The 17,185-nt window shown below is 42.2% G+C and overlaps 1 protein-coding gene across 1 annotated transcript; it reads left to right on the top strand.

The window, feature by feature from the left end:
- Positions 1–462: 462 nt before the first annotated feature.
- Positions 463–16,370, top strand: enoph1 (enolase-phosphatase 1). Its single transcript, XM_034191492.1, has 6 exons — positions 463–762; positions 9,176–9,277; positions 9,828–10,030; positions 11,859–11,991; positions 15,321–15,444; positions 15,606–16,370. The coding sequence occupies exons 1-6, from the start codon at positions 679–681 to the stop codon at positions 15,743–15,745; spliced, it is 786 nt and encodes a 261-aa protein (XP_034047383.1). The 5' UTR covers positions 463–678; the 3' UTR covers positions 15,746–16,370.
- Positions 16,371–17,185: the final 815 nt, after the last annotated feature.

The following is a 17,185-nucleotide window of genomic DNA, read 5'->3' as shown; positions in this document are numbered from 1 at the left end:
GTAAATTCTAGTCAAGGAATCGTTTATTTATTTAATTATTAACGTCCTATTCTTAAGTCTTTTTATCTGTTCGGTCTGTATGTGAATTGCTTAGAGCTATTGCTCAAGAATACCCTTTTATCACTTTTACTGATTGTTATTTTGCTGTATTATTGTTTGGTTCGTGTATTTTCTTAACATATTTCGTAGAGTTTTTCTATTATTGTATTTTATTTTTGTGTATGTCTTTTTTTTTCGAGGACCACTATGTAAATAAGCATCCGTATTGGAAGCTTTCTTGTGTTATCCTCGACAGTATTTTTATGTATCCTTATGTCATTTTATTGCCGAATAGTTTCCGGTGTTATAGCTAATTTTGTGACCCTTTCTAAACTGTTCATTCGTCAGTTAATTTCTTCTTGTTCTTCAGATAAGAGATTCAAACACTGCTTTAAGGAACACTTGCACGGTATCACCACCTACTGGTTGGGAAGCTGAAGTGATGGTACGAACATGTCCGCTCGCTGCTCGCCGTTGCGCATGAGTAGGAGATAGCTGAGCTTTTGAAGTGATGCTACCGTAGCAGCTGTTGTCTAGTTGTGAATACATAAATTTTTCTTCAGGTAAACGATTGTTTTAGTTTCGTCTCGGCGGCACTAGCTAGCAGTGCTGCTAACGCTACCGTCAACTCTCCTGAAAATGGCCACTGTTTCAGTACCTGCGTGCACCTCCGCACTTTTACTAGATATTGAAGGGACGACCACACCTATTACTTTTGTAAAGGTAAGTTCACCCTAATGTGTGGGAGGTTGTTGTAGTCGGACTGTCGTTGAACTCGTACAGCAGTAGCTAACCTCAGCTAACACGGCCTTTGCTTCATTCATATCATCTGCTTTATTATCTGTAATGTATGTGTCGTAATTAAATACTACAAAATAAATACTAGAGATGGAACAATACATTAACTTTATGATACGATACATATTTTAATACACCTATGACGGTTCGATAAATATCACCATATTTAATGACGTCACTGTTAGTGTATAAAGACTTTCCAGAAAGGACCAAGCGGGTGCAGTTTTTCTGGACAACCACACCTGCTCAAAGACATGTTAACCAGTGAAATCGCCTGCTGGAGTCAGTGGTTGTAAATTAAAGGAAGTGGTACTAGCTGTATTAAGGGCCCCTTCACACATAACATGATAGACACACAACCCGGAAGAAAATCTGCAAACCTAAAACAAAATGGGGAACCATGAAACATTCCACCAGCTGTTGGGAGGGACACATGGTCAGACAGGCGTGCACGATACCGTGCTGACTTTCTTGCACGCTTTTGTTCGCGCACACAAACAGTAAAACTCGCCTAAACCTTCATCGTATAAACCGGATATTCTCATTCACCAGACAAATGCAAAATTCCCAATGTTTTTGTATGGATTTCCATGTAATAAACACTGTATATACCGGATTTTGTGTAACAAATTTTCACTCGCATCTGACAAAATGTCCCGCTCCATTGTAATGACGGTGGTGCATCTCAGGGTTGCTGCGTGGCCTTCACCCACTTGCCTCAATTCGGATAACGGACGTCTTCAAATTTAGTGCACATAAACAATGTCAAATGTGTATGTGCTGTCTTTAATTCTGATGTGCACCATTAGTACGGTAAACAAGTAATAATTGTGAACTAATTGCTGTCTGAGGCAACTGGAGTGTAAATGTAATTTCTCCACTGTGAGATCAGTAAAGTATATCTAATCTAATGTATTTTCATTAAAAACGCCTTGCATGTACTGGACAGAGCAGTCTGGACGTGCCCAGTAAAAGCGGTATGAAAGGAAGTTCAACACTGACACTCACCGATTCCAGGAAAGTGGGTACCATATGTCTGTGATTAAAAGCCCAACAGTTTTTATTTTTTATTTATTTTTCAAACCATGGGCAAATCCGGTGTAGCAGACCGAACGGTCAACCCCTAAAAATCGGTCCACCTTTTGCATCTGCGCATGCGTCATTTTGGACCATAGCAGCACGTCTGAGATGGAGTATCTTCACCCAAAGCAATCAAATTGATTAATGGGATTATTAACCATCAGATGATAAACGTAAAACCTCTTAAATCATTCTAAAGTCGGTTTTAAGCAGAAATGAGGCAAAATTCTGTGATGCTGTGAAATGTCCGATGCGCAGTCAGCGCATCAGCTAGCAGCTCGTTTAGCCGCGGCGCTTCTTTTATGATGAAATACTGCTGAATTTATGTGGAAATGATTGGTGTACAAAAGCTTCAGATATGTATCGTTGAGATAGATGATGACTGGAGGCAGTTTGAAGCAGAAACGATGTGATAATCAGTAAACCATGTCATTGGGGGGGGGTCTGATTTTTAAGGGGACCGTTCGGTCTGCAGCACCGGCGCGGCAGGGCGTAATTCAAGGCCAGTGATTATTAACGAAATGCTGCTTGCTGCCTGCACTGAAACATGTTAAGTTTGACACACATCCCTGGGTGTGGCAAAACAAAGACAAACCACTTTTGATCAGAGCCATCTGTGTTGCTGCGAACCATCCCAGAGCCTGATTCGCACCTGCTAAACGACAGAGACCTCAAAGGCTCTGATTGGTTACTTTTACATTTTCGCTCATTCCTCTTCTGTCATATTTTTAAAGTTCTGGCAGTGCGCGTGCTCATTACATTTTGATCATGTATCAAATACGTTTTGCAGAAAAGTCTGCAAATATGACCATCTTTAGAACACCGAATCAGAAAAAGACGCTCAAATGACCTGCAATTCATGGTGGAAATTGCACGTACCTTACTGTTGGTTTGGAGGTTGATATAAAGAAGTACACCTTGTTGGGGGACAAATTAACATAACTTTAAAAGGGTCATGTGCATGTCAACGTCATTGCATGGCTGCAGAGTTATGGAGTTGCAGAAGCATAATCAGGATTTAGGATTTTAAGGTACCACTCCGCAGCGGACTTAGAAAAAAGAGTGACTCAACCAAATGTAATCTTTTTAATGCACATAATGTCCGGCGCTTATTTAAGGCAGGCGTTTATTTTTTCAGATGAAGTTTTGACCCGGTCATTAAATGAAGCAGGTCCCTATTCAAGGTCAGGTGTTTAATCAAGGAAATACATAAGCCTATTTGGAGCTGGGGTTTCCCCGTAGATTGTTTGGCGCTTCCTGGCTGTAATTAATCCATTACATGCGTATAACAGATTTTGTCCGTTTTATACATACAGCAGATTTCAATTAAATTCGCTGGTCCACCTGAATCCATTATATGCGTTTTACTGTATATTAAAATCTGGGCATCCAATTCTTGATTTTTAAAATCTTTAAAAGTGTACGGCCTTTGGGTTTTTAAGATGGAAGTCGTAAAACTAATTTCTCGGTCACCACTATAATTTTATTTATAGGCCTTTGAATAAGGTATTCATAATACAGTGTTGACAATATGATCAAAATTCATGTTGTCTGGAAATATTTTATAGTTCCCCTCAAGGTAAAACATTTCAAATGAACAGATGGCCTTGAACTACATTTGGTAACAACCCATACAGTCTACGATAGCGACCATAGCGATGTCATCAAATGTGTGGGGGATGCTGGGAAGCACACAGCAACAGCCAATCACAGTAGAGAGGCACAGTGATGAGCTGGCGGCTTGTCTGAACAATATAAATCAAGATAGAAGAAATCAACACTTGTAAATCTAAAAAGGCTGTTTTTGTAAACAGATAACACCTCTGAAGTGATTTACAAGATATCTCATGGATGTAAGCACATACGCCCCGTATACCTGCATCATGTAAGGTCAAAGGTAACTTGTGGTAATTTCATATTTGAAAGGCTGTACAGCTTTAATGATGTATGCTGTACAATTATTCCACCTTTGAAAAATAACAGCTCAAAGGCATCACAAGAAGCCCAAAATAACCACAATGGGTGTATGTAAACCTCTGAGCACAACTGTACTTGTTGCCTAACTTTTACAGACACACACGCACACACACAGGCACACACACACACTCAGCTTCAACCGCTTAGTCCAATTAAGGGTCGTGGGGGGCTGGAGCCTATCCTAGCATTCATAGAGCGCGTGGCAGGGTACACCCAGGACAGGACCCCAGTCTGTCACAGCCTTTTCATGATATTCAAATTTTATTCTGTTTTGATGCACCTGTGACATAAAAAAAAAACCTTTTTGCCGTGAGGCTTTGCCTCAAAAGGTCATGGGTTCAATTCCTTTCTGTGTGGAGTTTTCGTGTTCTCCCTGTCTTTGTGTGTGTTCCCTCTGGGCTTCCTCCCAAATCCAAAGAAATGCAGGTTAGGTGGACTGGAAACTTTAAATTGACCCGAGGTGTGTGAATGTGTCCGTCTGTGACAGACTGGCATCCTGTCCAGGGTGAACCCCGCCTCACGCCCTATGATTGCCGGGATAGGTTCCAGCTCCCTGTTACCCTTAATTGGAGCAAGTGGGTATAGAAAGTGAATGATGCACCTGTATATACACTCAACAAAAATATAAACGCAACACTTTTGGTTTTGCTCCCATTTTGTATGAGATGAACTCAAAGATCTAAAACTTTTTCCACATACACAATATCACCATTTCCCTCAAATATTGTTCACAAACCAGTCTCAATCTGTGATAGTGAGCGCTTCTCCTTTGCTGAAATAATCCATCCCACCTCACAGGTGTGCCATATCAAGATGCTGATTAGACACCATGATTAGTGCACAGGTGTGCCTTAGACTGCCCACAATAAAAGGCCACTCTGAAAGGTGCAGTTTTATCACAAAGCACAATGCCACAGATGTCGCAAGATTTGAGGGAGCGTGCAATTGGCATGCTGACAGCAGGAATGTCAACCAGAGCTGTTGCTTGTGTATTGAATGTTCATTTCTCTACCATAAGCCGTCTCCAAAGGCGTTTCAGAGAATTTGGCAGTACATCCAACCAGCCTCACAACCGCAGACCACGTGTAACCACACCAGCCCAGGACCTCCACATCCAGCATGTTCACCGCCAAGATCGTCTGAGACCAGCCACTCGGACAGCTGCTGGAACAATCGGTTTGCATAACCAAAGAATTTCTGCACAAACTGTCAGAAACCGTCTCAGGGAAGCTCATCTGCATGCTCGTCGTCCTCATCGGGGTCTCAACCTGACTCCAGTTCGTCGTCGTAACTGACTTGAGTGGGCAAATACTCACATTCGCTAGCGTTTGGCACGTTGGAGAGGCGTTCTCTTCACGGATGAATCCCGGTTCACACTGTCCAGGGCAGATGGCAGACAGTGTGTGTGGGGTCGTGTGGGTGAGCGGTTTTCTGATGTCAATGTTGTGGATCGAGTGGCTCATGGTGGCGGTGGGGTTATGGTATGGGCAGGCGTCTGTTATGGACGAAGAACACAAGGGCATTTTATTGATGGCATTTTGAATGCACAGAGATACCGTGACGAGATCCTGAGGCCCATTGTTGTGCCATACATCCAAGAACATCACCTCATGTTGCAGCAGGATAATGCACGGCCCCATGTTGCAAGGATCTGTACACAATTCTTGGAAGCTGAAAATGTCCCAGTTCTTGCATGGCCGGCATACTCACCGGACATGTCACCCATTGAGCATGTTTGGGATGCTCTGGACCGGCATATATGACAGCGTGTACCAGTTCCTGCCAATATCCAGCAACTTCGCACAGCCATTGAAGAGGAGTGGACCAACATTCCACAGGCCACAATTGACAACCTGATCAACTCTATGCGAAGGAGATGTGTTGCACTGCATGAGGCAAATGGTGGTCACACCAGATACTGACTGGTATCCCCCCCCAATAAAACAAAACTGCACCTTTCAGAGTGGCCTTTTATTGTGGGCAGTCTAAGGCACACCTGTGCACTAATCATGGTGTCTAATCAGCATCTTGATATGGCACACCTGTGAGGTGGGATGGATTATCTCAGCAAAGGAGAAGTGCTCACTATCACAGATTTAGACTGGTTTGTGAACAATATTTGAGGGAAATGGTGATATTGTGTATGTGGAAAAAGTTTTAGATCTTTGAGTTCATCTCATACAAAATGGGAGCAAAACCAAAAGTGTTGCGTTTATATTTTTGTTGAGTATATTAATTTCGTGCTCCACATATTGCATATGTGCACCGGCACATATAAACCTGTCAGAAAGCATATCTAATATGCAGTAAGAACACTAATGTTGCAAATGGGAATAAATAATGATTAAAAATAAAAATAATAAAAAAAAATGGCAAAAGATTTCACACCAAATAGGGCAAAACATTTCACTGTAACTGATATTCAATTATGTAGGCACTATTGAACATCATTTGCACCATCGTTAAATTAATAATTAAAGGACATGTCGCACTGAAATCATAACAATTTAGATTTAGTCTGTTGGTGACGATCCAATGATCCACCGGGATTACTTTGTGCACTTCTGTAACCGGTTTCAAAGTATACGACATTCGCAGCAAACAGCTATGGAGATGTCCAAAAACAAAGTACTCGTGAGTACTCAAGTGTTTCCGACAGGTGACGTAGTAACGCTAAGCGTCCCAGTGTGCGCTTCAATGAACTGAGGCACAGATTAATTCTGAAGTTTACACAAGTGTGATGTTGTGTTGTGACGACTGGTTTTTAAGTGATAACTGTTCATTTTGATGCAGTCACGGTAAAAGCAGCAGCTGTGAGAAGGTTTTGTGCACCTGCACGGCCACGAGTCAGAAACACAGCCTGTTAAAAACACTAAGTGTGGTGTATATAACTGTGAAAAATCGAATAAATATATATATATATCTGTGTCATCACTGAGACATTCTACGTCCATTAAGTGGCACAAAACAGCTGACGTGGGTTAAAACAGCGTAACAGCCGTTTTACCCACATGTCAGCTGTTATTTTTTTTTCCAAAGCGATTATTCAACATTAATTCTCTTTTAAAAGTTCCTTATAGAGATTGACAGTTTTATGACATTTGAGAGTCTACAAGCTTAATACTGATTATATATTGTTCAAATTCAGCCAGAAGTCTGTATAAATTGGGGGTTAAAACAGCTGCCACACACACAGACGCTCTCAAAGTAAGTAGCTCCATTTAAAAGAACACAAAGAAAAACATGAAAAAATAACATTCCACTCACTGCAATGTAAAGATTTCCAAATTAGTCCACAACAAAAATAAGCCCCCACGCACGTGTCACATGTGCACAATTGCAAGCAATGGTATGGTACGATTGCCAGCAATGGAACGGTCTACTCGTGCTCACTCGGATCCACAGCCAAAGATCATTTTCAGGTTCCACTCGGCCAGAGAATAATGTTCAGGTCCACTCGCTCTCAGGTTCTGATCGGGCATGCGCGCATAATGGCCCCTTCACACATAGTGCGACGTTTGGACGAAAACAGTGTAACAGTTTGAAATTACTACACAAAACATTGCGCCAATGAGCAGGTGTGCACAAACCCGATGCAAGAGTTTGTGCACGCGTCTGTGTCTTTCGAGCAGGAATGGTGCCAGGTGCAGCACATGGTGCTGCTGTATAAATAAAAACCAGCCAGTACCTGTGGGACCACATCGCGCCACTTATATGGATTAATTTTTTTTTTTTTAAAAGAAAAACACTGCGCCCACTGGACATGAACTCATGCCTTTCAAAAGCTCTCATTACCAGTCAGTGACTTTACCACTGAGCTACAGAGCTGTTCTTTGAAAGCTGCAGGAATCTGCCTCATATCAGGAAGGACATGGAAGTATTACAAAAAAAAATTAAAAACACACACTATATAAAAAAACACCCACATTTATCAAGCGAGCAATAAAATATGATCCGTCTGTTCTTCTAGTGATGACCCATAATCACTAGATGATCATGATCATGAAATGACATGAATGAGATGCAGTTCATCTCCTTCATGTCCACATCTGCTGGCGCGTCTCCAACCCGGCCACACGCGCATCTTGTGGACGACGTGCCACAGGACACTGCGTCATGTAGAACAGAGCTCAGCTCATGCGGGTGACATGACAGTGAGATCACCTGCTGCGTGTTCTGATCTGATGGTCCGTTTCAACCTGGGAGCAGACTGTCCATGTGCGCGCCGTGCGCGCTCGCTCACTGCAGCACGTTACCACAGTGATATGTTTTTATTTATGTCCACTTGATAACAGCAAACAGACACACGTGCGTCACAGTGGGCAGTTGTTTGTCCATGTCCGTCCAAACACAGTACATGGTGTCCAGCTGGACTGTCCAGATCCAAAGATTTCACACATCTCCTGTCATTTCAGCGCACACACCAAAGCCACACTCATGTGGGACTTAGAGAAATTTCTCTGCGAGTATGAAGGTGACTGTCTGCAGTCTGCTGTCATGCAAAGAGTGCGACTGGCCACACATTTTCTAAGTGCCATGTGAGCGGTTTTAGATGTTCACGTGTGTCACTTGGAATTTGCCTGGCACCCGCTGCGAAAGTGTGCGATGGGTTTGCACAGCGCACACTTTGTCTTTCATGCGCAAGTGTGCACTTCGTCCAAACTTTGCACTATGTGTGAAGGGGCCCTAATGTCCAGTCACAGCTCTGCCTCCAACTCAACTTCTGTCAGGATTGTGGCACATTAGCTCCTGAAAATAGCATCTTCTGAGTTTTTCCAATACGAGACATACATCTGTGTGTCCAGGTATGTCTGCAGCAGTAAACCAGCAGCTGTGACACAAACAGCAGCAGAAAAAGTTGAGTTTTGGGGTGAAGTGTGTCATCTCCTCTGTAAATCTGAGCCGCTGCATTCAAAGAAAAGCTCTGAAGCTTCGTTATCGGGCAGAACCTCATTTGTTTCCCTCCATCTCTGTCTGGGATGTTTGTGTTTTGCTCTTAACTACGTCACATGCAGAGAAATGCTGAGAATTGCCAAGTGAGACGTTTTTTGGAAATGCACCCATTTCCTCACTTCGGGAGAGGAATAAAAAAAACATCAGAAACCGCTTATTATGAGTGCATGTGCGCAGAGAGACTTACAATCATGACCCTTTGATGTTGTGTTGCTAACTGGGACGTTAAAACACATGCAACGCGTCCTTTAAATGTGTTTATTTTGTGTCTATTGTGCTTCCAGAGTATCTTAAATTACTGTAACCTGTAACCACTGTTGTCTTTTAGGACATCTTGTTTCCATACATCAGGGAGCATCTTGAGGATTACCTGTCCAGTCACTGGGAAGAGGACGAGTGCAAACAAGATGTTCATCTTCTGAAGAAGCAGGTAAATGAGAATGGAGGCATTTTCTAAAGTGTTTCAGTGCCAGCAGAATTTAGTGCAAGCGTGAGGTTTAGCGTTGTGACGTTGTTATACTTTCAGTGCAAAACTGACTGTTGTAACTAAGAAAGACCCCTGAAGGACCGGAAAGCTAAACTTTGTAAAATACAAAATTACACAATTAAAATATTATGTTTATGAAACCGTTTTTTAAGCTGTTGACATAAATGACAGTGCTCTTTACAGTTTTCTTTCTTGGTTCCATATTCTGGGTTTTGATACTCTATATATGTTGCTAAATTAGGTGTCACTCTCTTTATTTTTCTTCTTCTTCTTCTTTTTTAAATGGACCAGTCTGAAAATTTGTAAGATAATTATTTTAGCAAATGCCCCGCCTTCAGAGCTGTTAAACTTTAAAATGGATTAAAGCTAAACCTCTTTCTGTCCTCATGCGTTCGTTCTTCACATTTGATAATCCTGGTCGTGGTTCATGGCATTTTACGTAGAAGGCAAAAACAAATAAAACTGACTTATAAAAGCACTTATTTTCTGGCAGATTGAAGAGGACATGAAGCAGAATCGGGCGTGTCCTGTCCACGCCCTGGATCAGACGGTCCACACAGACGAGGAGAAGGCCATTAGGGAAGTGGTGGATAATGTGCTGTGGCAGATGGCAGCGGACCGGAAATCGACGGCACTCAAACAGCTCCAGGGCCACATGTGGCGGGCAGCTTACGCCTGTGGGAGAATCAAAGGCGAGTAAGTAGCCTGATACTTATCCTTGACCCTGTCCCAGAGTTCACCAATCAGGTGCACCTCATCAACAGGTGTGACATCAGTCAAATGTGTTTTTTGACACTCAGAAGCAGAACCTTAATTTCACATGAAGTTGGAACTCATGTTTGTCTGTTTTCAGTGGTATGTGTTAGCATTGAATAGCTACGAGGGTCGGCTGAAAAGTTTTGCCTCCTACATGATTATTTCGATAACAAGCAAGATACTCGGGTACATAAATTGCATATGGGCCTAAAACTTGGATTTTTCTCTCCCAGGCTGTGTCATTACTTTTCCACATAGTCACCTTCTCTTTTTTGTCTAATGTTGGTGATGAGTCCTCACCAAGGTTAGGGTTGTGGGTTGGCCGGTGCTGATGGGCTCTCAGAATGTGTTTTTTAAAAAACCCTGACCTGTGCATCAGTAATCACAAAATTTGTGATGATAATCATGATGATGCAGAAAAAAATGCTGAACAGCAATCAGATGCTGACACATTTCTCTCACTTTTAGACTTGATTGGAGTTGTCATTGTGCACTCGGGAACATAAATTAAAACTTGCATGATGTGAAGTAGCAAATTGAAAACCACTTCATGGAAATGCATGTATTTAAAAAAAAACACACACACGAGTATGGGAATATTTAGCAGAACTTTCCCATCCTTCACATTAATGTCTGTTGGACTTGCAGGTTAGTACAGTTAATTACAGGCACTTTGGTGACAGTGATCTGATGTTAATGAGTCCAAAAGTAATATATCTGCTGATTGTGTCACAGAATAATGTTGTTGGTTAAGGACATCAGTCTTACAACAGTCTGGTTTCTCTGTCTGAAGGTTTTAATTTCCAGACAAATATTCCCAGCAGCCTGTGTGTTTGTGTTGGTTTCCCATCCAACTCGGGTGACTGTCTCTCTTCCTAAAGCCAGTCAGATGGACTGAGGGTGGATTTGAACTACTTGATGTATGTTTGTGGACGGCTGTGGAGGGTCTGTCACACTTTAAAACCGGTCAGCCTGGACAGGCAGTGGACTTTAAAGGCTTAGAAACTACAGTCCACTCAAATGAGGAGGGGAAGGGGAGGTGATGGTCTAGTGGTTGAGCATTGGGCTTGAGACCAGAGGAACCTCGGTTCAAACCCCAGCCAGACCGGAAAATCACTAAGGGCCCTTGGGCAAGGTCCTGAATTCCAGAGTGTCTCCTGGTGTGTAGTGGGCAGCTTGCATGGCACCCTGACATTGGGGTGAATGTGAGGCATTGATGTGTAAACCGCTTTGAGCATTTGACGCAGATGGAAAAGTGCGATATAAATGCAGTCCATCAAATGACAGCATCTCATCAAACATCACTCTGTTCAGACATCAAATCACTGTTCAGAGAAACATCTCGTCCTTGAGCTCTTACTAATTCATATGAAACTTCAACTTTTGTAATTACCTTGGGGGCATCGCGTGCTGCTGGTGGAAGCCGGAAATCAGACTGAATGTGGCGACAGCGCTCCACATGTGGGTCGTACACTTTTTGGCTAATATTTCAGAATAAAAGGTAAATGATCATGTTTGGGATCTTTCCTATGACTTCTTTTAAAAATGAACATGTCAGTGATGTGGGCCATGTTAAAATATGAATCACTGCAAACCTTAGATGATCTTCTGTCCGTTTATTTTTGTCATTTGTCTGCCATTTAAACGCCAGTACAGGTTTTATCTGCAGGGACTCGATTATACCGGCTTGCCAGTTTATCGGTCGGGCTCTTTTATTTCTGTCCATACTGAAGTAGGAACCTGCTTATGTTGGTGTTTTTGTAAACAGGGTGTACCAGGATGTAGTTCCATCCATCAAAGTATGGAGGGGATGGGGCCTGAAAGTCTACATTTACTCCTCTGGAAGCGTGGAGGCACAGAAGCTTCTGTTTGGATACTCCACTGAAGGAGATGTTTTAGAAGTAAGTTTGAAGAGCTCTTATCATCGAGATACATTTCCATTCCAGACTGGTGTGTCTCAGTTCAGATCCTGAGTACTGATTTTCCCTCATCCTCTCAGACCTGATCAGCTAATATACCGTATTTTTCGGACTATAAGTCGCACTTTTTTACGTTTTGGCCGGGGGTGCGACCTATACTCCAGAGTGACATATAAATGAAAAATATACCGGTAGATTCTCAATTAATTTACCGTAATAAAACAATTTTACGTGACAAAGTCGCTCTATGTTTTAAAATGGCCACCGGAAACGGAAATGCAATGCATCATGGGCACTGTAGTATGGTGGCCGCCCCATATAGCTCACGCTGGTTGCGATAACCAATCAGAGAACAGAACACTGGACACGTATTCCTCACCTCACCCAGACAATGATTGTGAAACAGTGTGTGAAGCAGACGAACACGGTGTTTGCTGTTATTCCTGGAGGGCTAATAAAACAGCTTCAACCCTTGGATCTCAGTGTGAGCAGAGTGTTTAAGTTGACGCTGAGAGCTGCGTGGGAGCACTGGGTGAGCGACGGCGGAGGATTAGCGTCTGCACTTGGAAGGAGCTGGCGTCGACACCACGGGGAGGTCATGAGCTACGCAGGTAGGTGCTGCACGAACATCAGCAGCTGGTGTGTACTATGGTCCACAGCGGGTAATATGTTAGAAAAGAACCGTTCAGCAATGGTGCGGGTTATGGTTCAGCTCGCAATGTGGTCCGCAAAATACAAACACATCCGTAGGTAAAATGCAGCTCACGAGAGGGCGCTCAAGGCTTGTGTGACTGTTCCTGCGACTTCTGACTGCCATAGAAAAATAACATTACTGATAACAAGACAACGGAGAAGGCCCGAAAAAATGCCACCAAAAAGAAAATCATACTCTGCAGATTACAAGTTACGACTGATGAAATATGCATCTGAAAACGGTAGCCGTCACAATATTATCATCTGAACTTCTCATGTTAACATACCTGTATGTCCATGCGACTTATAGTCCAGTGCGACTTATTTATGGTTTATTTTTCTCTATAATGGATAAAGTGGCTGGTGCGACTTATACTCCGGTGCAACTTACAGTCTGGAAAATACGGTATGTACTTTTTTTGTGTGTGTGTGTGTGTGTGTGTGTGTGTTTTTGAGGCGAGTATGAACTTCTTTTGAAGACACTTTAATTTGAGGGCAGTGACAAATTATTAGGTGGACAGTTGGTGGGTTTTCATTATCCTCCGAATTACACAGTTTGAAGTAACAAATTGAAAATACACTCAATAGAAATGCCTGTATTTCACAAAAAGGATTTTATGTTCACAAGTGGTTTTTCAGGCAAATTGGAAAAAGACATTTTTCCGCTATGACTTTCTACGTATATATATATATATATATATATATATGCAGGGGTGGTGGCCAAGTGGTTAATGTGCTTGTTTTCAGTGCAGAAGGTTCCGGGTTCAAATCCCACCCCTGCCACATTTCTCCATGTAATATGGAGTTGTGTCAGGAAGGGCATCCGGCATAAAACCTGTGCCAATTCAACATGCAGATCCTTTGCTGTGGCGACCCCGAGTGCAAACAAGGGAGCAGCTGAAGGGACGGATTCAGAAATAAACTATGCCTGTGTGTCACGCACATTTAATCTTGTATATATTGAGACTTGAATTTGTCAGACTTGAACTGAACATCTGAAATGAGTGTCCTGGATTAAATTGGTTTCCACCAAGACTCTCTAAAGACTATTGATGTGTTACTCAACAGAATACTGTATGTTTTGACATAAATTATATTACCTTCCAGCTTTAAATTTTAAAAGCATTTACCAAAATCCTAAGGTGATAGTGTTGTTAGCTCGACAACACAACTGGTTGTTTTTATTTCCAAGAACACACAAGACATTCTGTGTCCTAATTTATCTACCACAGTGATCAAGACAACACTAGGCCAAGTCTCTGTATCACTTATAGTTACCTACAAACCAACGTACTCTTATTGTCTGATTGGGCTTAGATTCAGTCGGCTGTACTTGCACATCCAGCTGTGTTGTAATATGCAGTGGACAGAAAGTCAGTCACAGTGTTCACTAAATTTTGCAATTCAGCTGACAGAAATTAGACAAAATAAGTAGTAAATATAACTCTATCCCACTGATTTTATGCCCAGCCGCCGCGGGGCATATAGCATCCAGGTTGTCCGATGGTCCGTCTGTCCGTCCCAAATTTGTTCACCGCAACGTAGCTCAACACCTATTGCTCGCAGAAACTACATATATAGTGGGTACATGCCTTGAAGGAGTACTTCGCATGGGTTCGAAGTCCAGTGACCTTGACCTACTTTTAAAAAATTACCAATAGTTGCATTTGTTCAAAGGCTACCAACTTTTTATGGTCACTGTTGGCCACATCCTCTAAATAAATATGTCAGTCTCCAATTTTTCCACTGTGTCTCCCAGTTTACATCAAACACATGAGGGTTCAACCAAATACCTGCCCCACACATGTACATATTACTGCACTTTACTTGGAAAATAGTACTGCACGTGGGGCATTTCATGACGAATGTCTCTAGTTCCTCCTAAAATGGCACACAATCACCATGTGGAGGATCTCTGCTGTCCAACACTGGTCAGGCTTCACACGCCTTCCTCTTTCGACATATTCATTGTCCCCTTTGATGCTTACATGTTCTATGAGTTTGACCTGTCAGTAAACATCCAATCGCCATCATCACATTTATGTTCTTTGATTTGTCCAGCCAGGGTCAGTAAACCAGTAAGCATTGCTAACATGAAGGGGTGGTAATTGTTAAAGTCCTGTGTCCACGCCGCTTTCCTGTTTAGATCACAAACGGAGCCGTCGGCTGTCTTCACCCACCAACGCTTCTCTCAGGCTTCTTTTTCACACTCTTCCAAAACCAGATAAACCTGTGCAGCTTTCTCTGTAAGACTCTGCAACTCCCAGTGTGGGTTTCCTGCTGCGAGGAACGCCCCTTTCATCTGGAGCTTTCTTTGTTTCAGCTGTGGTGCTGTCATATTCCTGAAACTGACATTAACAGTATTGTGATTGTCACATAACACTGGTTGAAATAAATCAGAGTTGCTAAGTGCTGCAAAGTGAAATCATTCATTGTACAAAAAGCAGCTGGGAGTTCAGCTGACTGCAAAAAAAAATATATCCCAGATGTTAATGGTGCAATGCATTCTGGGTCCATTTTTGCTGATATGTGACATGAATTGAATGTTGTGGTACAAGTTCTGAGTGCGTTGATGTTGCAGACATTGTGGCCAGTGAGATTTCTTTGAATTCTTGCAGCTCTTTGATGGGCACTTTGACACCAATATAGGGGCGAAGGTCGACCCCAAAAGCTACGAGCGAATCGCTGAGAGGATCGGCTGTCAGCCCGAGGAAATCACATTCCTAACCGATGTCACACGAGGTCAGTCTGATAACCTTGGCTCAACTGTTTATCAAAATACTGTATGCATGCAGCCTTATGTGAGTACATTTAACCAAATATGAAAGGACGTTTGTCTTGAAACAGTTTTTTTTTTAAGGACTTTTACAGCTGTGTGTTTGACGTGTAAAATATGATTGCAGAGGCTAAAGCAGCTGAAGATGCCGGTGTGAACGTGGTGCTGGTGGTCAGGCCTGGAAACCTGGAGCTGACAGATGAGGAGAGATCCCACTATAACCTGATCACATCCTTTAACCAGCTGGAGCTCAGTGGTAGCGTTTAACAGCAGAAGAGGGAGAACGTAATCTGTAACTTCCATTGCACGATATCCTGTTCCCTCACTTAGACCCCCAGCACCTGTTTTTGCAACTGTGATGTTCTTTATTTTAGCCACATTGACGTAGTTCAGACATGGAGATGCTGCAGTATTGACGTCCATACATGCCGTTCTTTCAGGATGACTCTTATTGGGGCATTTGGAATGAAAAGAGGGAAAAACACCAGCAACAAGCCTGGAAGAAACTACATGACCTGCACTGTTTATTTTTTTCTTTTTTATTATTATTATTATTTTTATTACCTTTTCAAGGAAGACTTTTTGGTTGAAAGTTCTGCACTGCCAACTTTCACCTTGCAGTTTTTGGGTTGTATTTACTACTTTGTAAACATTTTCCATTCATGTGCTGTTCTAGTATAAAAATGTGTTGCAGCTCCATGAAGGTCTATCGAAGATTGAACTGTGACAGTGTAGTATTTTGGCAAATAGAACAGCAGTGTAGATGTACGCGGCCATGGTGCTGCAGCTGCACCTAAAGTGGGTTGTCTTATTTAATCCTCTAACCTGTGATTGTATGAATTAAAATGTGCCATTTTCACTGTTAACATTTAAAGTTCATGGAAAGTCACCTAAAAGAAAATTGCCAAAATTCTGATTCATGTGTGAAATGATGTGATGATCTAAAAACCACAACTTAAATAAATGCCTTGTCTCACTTAGTCGGACTATGAGGTCTTTCAGTCTAATTCCAAATGTGTCCGTGTGCTCTTCTTTCCACTTTAAAAATAAATATAATTTTGGAAGTTTCCAAATTAAAATAATGAAAATCTAACAAATATGGTTAACTTTAATGCAAATGTGTTTTGCTTCTATAATTCACCATATACCCATCTGACATCTACTGGACATGTCTAGTATAAATCACACGCATGAAGAGAGAGCAGGTATCAAAATCCAACCCCCTGTCTGCCTCACAGCACCTAAGTAACAGATCAAGTAGGGAATTGATTGCCTGTTGGGGTGACACAGTGGGGCCCGGGTGCCCCATGGCTGCTGTGGTAACCAGCAGGAACCCTGAACACGAGACTGCTGAAGGGTAGTTTGTTGGAGAAATTATGTTATTGTTTGTTCAGCATTATATATTATCACTTGTTCAGTATTTCATTATCTCATGCTTATATTTCTGTACTGTGCTGACCGCTGAGCCCTGCAACGAGGAAAGTTCCCGTGGAAGTCAGTAAGCAACAGAACTGATGAGCACCAGTCGGTTTCACATCCTGCCTGAAGACGGGTTGTTTGATGGGAGTAGAAGGGAGAATAAGTCAACAATCCTAAAGAAAGGATTTAATTGAGCTTTGCTCAACAGCTGCATAGGATGTTGTACATGTGCCTCTACTCAAGGTAACTGACATGTTGTAGAAAATAGTCAACTTTAAGACCAGCATG

Source organism: Thalassophryne amazonica, chromosome 17 (genome assembly GCF_902500255.1).
Source record: "Thalassophryne amazonica chromosome 17, fThaAma1.1, whole genome shotgun sequence".
NCBI classification, from domain to species: domain Eukaryota; kingdom Metazoa; phylum Chordata; class Actinopteri; order Batrachoidiformes; family Batrachoididae; genus Thalassophryne; species Thalassophryne amazonica.
The sequence above is the reverse complement of the archived record's forward strand: the minus strand, read 5'-3'. Positions and strand labels throughout refer to the sequence as shown.

Coding starts and splice junctions, on each gene's coding strand:
- enoph1 (XM_034191492.1), top strand. CDS start 679: ATGGCCACTGTTTCAGTACCTGCGTGCACCTCCGCACTTTTACTAGAT. Junction 10,031..11,858: donor TGTGGGAGAATCAAAGGCGA/GTAAGTAGCCTG, acceptor TTTTGTAAACAG/GGTGTACCAGGATGTAGTTC. Junction 15,445..15,605: donor CCTAACCGATGTCACACGAG/GTCAGTCTGATA, acceptor ATATGATTGCAG/AGGCTAAAGCAGCTGAAGAT.